The sequence below is a fragment of the Dendroctonus ponderosae genome, unplaced genomic scaffold (assembly GCF_020466585.1).
Source record: "Dendroctonus ponderosae isolate FM_Combo_2020 unplaced genomic scaffold, Dpon_F_20191213v2 Dpon_F_20191213_7, whole genome shotgun sequence".
NCBI classification, from domain to species: domain Eukaryota; kingdom Metazoa; phylum Arthropoda; class Insecta; order Coleoptera; family Curculionidae; genus Dendroctonus; species Dendroctonus ponderosae.
In genome coordinates this window covers 1,980,932-1,985,607 of record NW_026018916.1, presented here as the reverse complement: position 1 = coordinate 1,985,607, position 4,676 = coordinate 1,980,932, and the positions used below count along the sequence as shown (strand labels likewise).

General features: G+C 40.2%; 2 protein-coding genes across 2 annotated transcripts in view; both read right to left on the bottom strand.

The window, feature by feature from the left end:
* LOC109540154 overlaps positions 1 to 1,170 on the bottom strand; it is a gene marked incomplete at its 3' end in the record, with an annotated part of 2,447 nt that extends 1,277 nt beyond the window's left edge. The window contains 1 exon segment of the mRNA XM_048668476.1: positions 1 to 1,170. Coding sequence (XP_048524433.1) covers positions 1 to 758 — 758 coding nt within the window.
* A 93-nt stretch (positions 1,171 to 1,263) lies between these two features.
* LOC109540223 (short/branched chain specific acyl-CoA dehydrogenase, mitochondrial) lies at positions 1,264 to 4,181 on the bottom strand (the record flags this gene model as incomplete). The annotated part of the gene is given in 9 exon segments (XM_019908494.2): positions 1,264 to 1,414; positions 1,475 to 1,698; positions 1,753 to 1,897; positions 1,953 to 2,116; positions 2,372 to 2,542; positions 2,694 to 2,900; positions 2,960 to 3,060; positions 3,109 to 3,235; positions 4,142 to 4,181. Coding segments are annotated over 9 exon segments (1,251 nt in total). The 3' UTR covers positions 1,264 to 1,323.
* Between the last annotated feature and the right edge of the window lie 495 nt (positions 4,182 to 4,676).

Here is a 4,676-nt window from a genome sequence, read left to right as displayed (position 1 = left end):
TTCGGTGCGGCTGAACTCCATTGTTTAATCTCGCCGAATGACTGCACAATAGATTTCCTCAGCTCTGTGTCTTCAGGCTTTATAGGTGATATTGTCGTTTGTGTTTGCGCCAGTAAATCGCGTTTTTTCGGCCYCAAAGGCGTACTACTGTGTAGAGTAGGAGTTTGGCGGATGCAGGGAAATAAGTGGACATTCTTCCTCGTGGACATTTTAGAGCACTGTATATTGATGCTAACTTGTTCGGAGTTTTTTGAGTCATTCTTCCTTGATGGATTGTCCACGGAAAGTTCTTTTGATTTGCTGTGTGTGTGTGATCTAAGCACTATTGGTGACGATCTAGACGACACGTTTTGTTGTGACCTTTTTACTCTTCCAACATACTCTATTTCTAGAGAATCGGTAATGGCTTCTCCTGATGGAGTTTTTCGGTTAAACCACGAATCCCACGTATTGTTCTCCGTGGTCTTGTTACTGCAAGAATCCGCTTTTGGCAATCCTGTCGAGTCATTTTTTAACTTAGTTAATTGTTTAGCACAAATCTTATCAAAGGTATCATTAAAGTTTACGTGGATGGAGGCCTCTTCTTCGAAAACGTGCTTCACTTTGGCTGGCAAATCTTTTACCTCGAATTTTTTCCGGCTCGCAATAAGCTTCCTTTGGACCAGATTCTTTGTAAACAGGATATCGAAAGCTTCCACAACATTAACAGAGGATTTTTTTCCGCGACTGTATGTCCTAAAGGGTTTTCGGGGTGCCATTTCACTTTAAACCTCCATTTCGCCCCGGCGCCGTAAAAACTGAGGAATGATATTGCGGATATCGTTCGGCTCTTAAATGTTTAAAATTCCAACAGTCGACAATGTTGACAAGGATCAGTTGTTTATTGCTCGAAATGCTAACCTCTTTTATCAAACGTGCATCAAACCGAATCATGGAGGTGTAAACAAATGGACGCTTTCAACGGTAACTGTTAAAGTAGAATAGTGCCGCTGTTGGCGGGTGGCATGTTGTCTCTTTCTTTAGCAAGCAATTTAGTTCAATTGTAGTTTTTTTGTGTTTTTGTGTTGTTTGGATGCGGTTGAAAAATAAAGCTAAATATGAAAAATATCTATACCAAAGAGTTTATATGAAAAGTGCATTAAAAGCACAAGAAAATTGCAAAGTGAAGACCCCGAAGGGGGCTTAGCGAAATGAAAGAAAATAATTTCCGCAGGACAGATTGTTAAGGCAAAGTATTTGTTCACAAGGAAATAAAAAACCTCGAAAATTAAAAAATCTTAATATTTGTGCCATTTAATTTATCCCTTAATTTAAGCTCTGGGGCTATTGGGTGAATTGCCTGTATATTGCCTTGGCAATAGTGCTCAACTGAATATTGCTTGTTCCTTCGTAAATGCTCCCAATTTTACAGTCCCTGAAACGCAAATTTGTCATCGTCTGGTTAAGGGTGGCTTATCAGCTTTCCCGTTATTACCTGTAAAACTTTTCTTGGGGGAAATCCTTGGTAAACCCGACGCCCCCCATCCAGTCTATGCATTTAATGGTGGTTCGCTGAGCCACCTCAGAAGCATACAGTTTAGCCATCGAGGCTTCCTTGATATAGGGGACCTTTTGTTCTAATAATCGAGCAGCATTGTAAGTTAGTAACCGGGCTGCCTCGATTTCAGTGGCAATTTCCGCAATTTGATGTTGCATTGCCTGCAGAAAACGTGTTAGAATCACTGTTATTGACTCTCTCTATAAAAAGCTGACTTGGAAGTTGAAAATCGGCTGTCCAAACTGCTGTCTCTCAAGGGTGTAGGGAATGGTTGCGTCGAAGCAACCCTGCGCTAGCCCCAACATCTGAGCGGCTATTCCGATCCTTCCCTCATTGAGAATGTCTATGGCTATTTTGTACCTAAAAGTGGTCCACTCGAAGCATACAATTCAGGTTTTACTTGGCTGGTAAATACCCTTGTCCGATTTCCCCGAGTAAGTGGCTTGTGGGGATTTTAACGTCTTCGAAAGTCAGCATGCAAGTGCCGGAGGCCACAATGCCCAGCTTGTTTTCTGGACGATTGATCGTAAACCCAGGTGTGTCCCTATCGACGATGAAACACGAAATCCCTTTATATCCCTGGAAAATACTATATGAAATTGTATCTGATTGGCGTTGGCCATGCTATTTAATTAGCATTACAAAGCATCTTACAATAAACATGTTTAATTACTTATGGGAGCGAGCTTAATCATCGTTTTTCAGTTAGAAGCCAAAATTTCGCAATGCGAACCCAAGTGGGACGAAGTTATTTATACCTCAGATCAAAGTTTACTGATACGAGCATGATTTGCACTGAACTGAAATTTGGTGGGCGCTTTTCAACGGTTTTACCTTAGATGTGTCTGCGTTGGCCATGACAAGGAAAACTCCGGAAAAGTCCGAATTGGAGATCCACATTTTCGAGCCATTCAACACATACTCATCTCCGACTTTTTTCGCTGTCGTTTTCAAAGCGAACGCATCCGTCCCTGAGGACGGTTCTGTAAGCGCGAAACTTCCCACCTGAAAAACCAGTCTCTTAATACCAACTTCAAAAATAAATAGTTTTTATGCTTCATTTCACAAACGGGTTTTTATGACAACGTTTCGGTTCGTAGTCCGTTTTCAGGCGAACGCTGGAAACTTTGCGATAAAAAACATGTTTGTAAACTACCATTTCCGTGGCAAGTTTTGGTAGGTATTTTTCCTTCTGGGCTTCATTCGCATATTTGAAAAATACAGAATTCACTAAGGTGTTGTGGATGTCCACCAAGGCAGCCACCGAAGGATCCACCTTGGAAAGTTCTTCCACAATGAGAACCGCTGTTAGGAAGTTGCATTCTGATCCGTTGTACTCTGAGGGCGTTTGGATGCCCATTAACTGCAAAATTAGGTGTTGAGTAGAAAGCTCATCGCTTTGCTTGTTTGGGGGATTCTTACTCCGTTATCAAAGAGCAGTTTAAGGACGGAGTCCTTGATTTTCTTCTCGTTTTCCATATCTTTGACATGCGGAAGGATTTGTTCCTTGGCCAGCTTAGAAACTGCAACCGAACATTAATGGAGAAACCCTTTAAAACCGCGCTTCTCACCTGTTTCTTGCATGGCCTTTTCATCATCAGACAGGTAAGTTAAAGGCAATGGCAAGGCCGCTTCTTGGAAATTCGTCGCCGAAGTGAAGATATTCCGAACGGCGATTGTTCGGGCGTTTTTCAATATCTATAACGGATGACAAGAATGTTTCCTTAGAGCTTTGGTTGTAGCTGATTGCAATTGATTGAACACGCAAGTGCTTACGTCAGAGCACTAAATTTGATCAGAAGAACTTGACCAATAGAGATCATTCGAGTTTAAATGCATCGTCATCAATCAGTGAGGGAGTTTTTGGGGATTTGAAGACCGCTTACATCAAGGGGTCAACAGTTCCAAACGTTAATCAATAAAATACGTACGTGCCGACCAATCGGTTTTAAACATTTATTATTGTTAATCATCGGTTTGCTAATGTTATCACTCTTCTGGAGTTTATTTGTTCATCGCTAGATAAAACAGTACCAGATACAGACATACACAGGGTGTTTGAATTGAGGAAAAAATGGGAAACTATTTAAATTAAAAATTAGCTTAAAATTAGTGAATTATTAATTGCAAAATATATTTTTCGGGCATAAGAACGGAGCAAATGCGTTATGATGAAAGCAGCTCTGCTATTTCCGACTTAAACGTGTTCTTGAAATAAATCGTTTCTCTATGGTTATTTGAGCCTCATTAAATGTTACTAATTCACCTGAAATGATCACTTAGGTAAAAGCTGTTTTCGTGCAAACGCTATGCTTTTGAAAATGAGTTTATTCGATATTTGAACTGCTAGAACCCTGATCTGGAATATTCGAGCTGATGCAGGAAAACTCAAAGTCTGCCTGGTGGAAACCTTCAATTAAACCCAATTATGGTTGAAGGTCTTTGGGGAACTTTGAGTGATCCATTCCGAAGCGCTCAAACGCAACTAGTCAATTTACAAATACTCAATTGTAAATTCGTATTATTGAAAAAGCTCGAGATTTTACAGTTCAATATGTACTAGACCTAAATACTATTTTACCACAAAAAAAAAGAATCTGATACCTGACGAGTCAACCCAGCCATGGCACGCACACTACGAGGTCTTTTACAAAATGATGAAAATCGCGGCCTCTTGGTTTCTCGCTTTGACCTGGCAACTGATAAATGGTAATCCCTTTAATTACTTATTTATCGTCGAAATTACGAAACCTACAGAACTTGTTTTGCATCTTACCACAATGTTCAATCTCTATTATCCATTGAGTAAATAGGCTTATTTGTAATTATCGAAGATCGACATTGTGGTTCACATATATTGGCTATGGGAAAGTCCAAAGTTACCCATTTTATGCAGTAATAATAGGGGAAGCAAGGCATTTTTATACAGGGTGTTCGTTTTACGAGCCTCGCCGTTGGAATCGCCGTAACCGTTACAGATACGAGGTCGCTTAAATTGGCCATTTTAGGCTTGTGCAAATGCCCTTTTGAAACTTCTGATTCGGAACAATACGTTTGAATTTTTTCAGCCTGTTTGACGAGATACAAAAAAGAGCGTATTTTCAAAAACTTCAGATAAAGTTGCTTCAGAGTAGAAAAT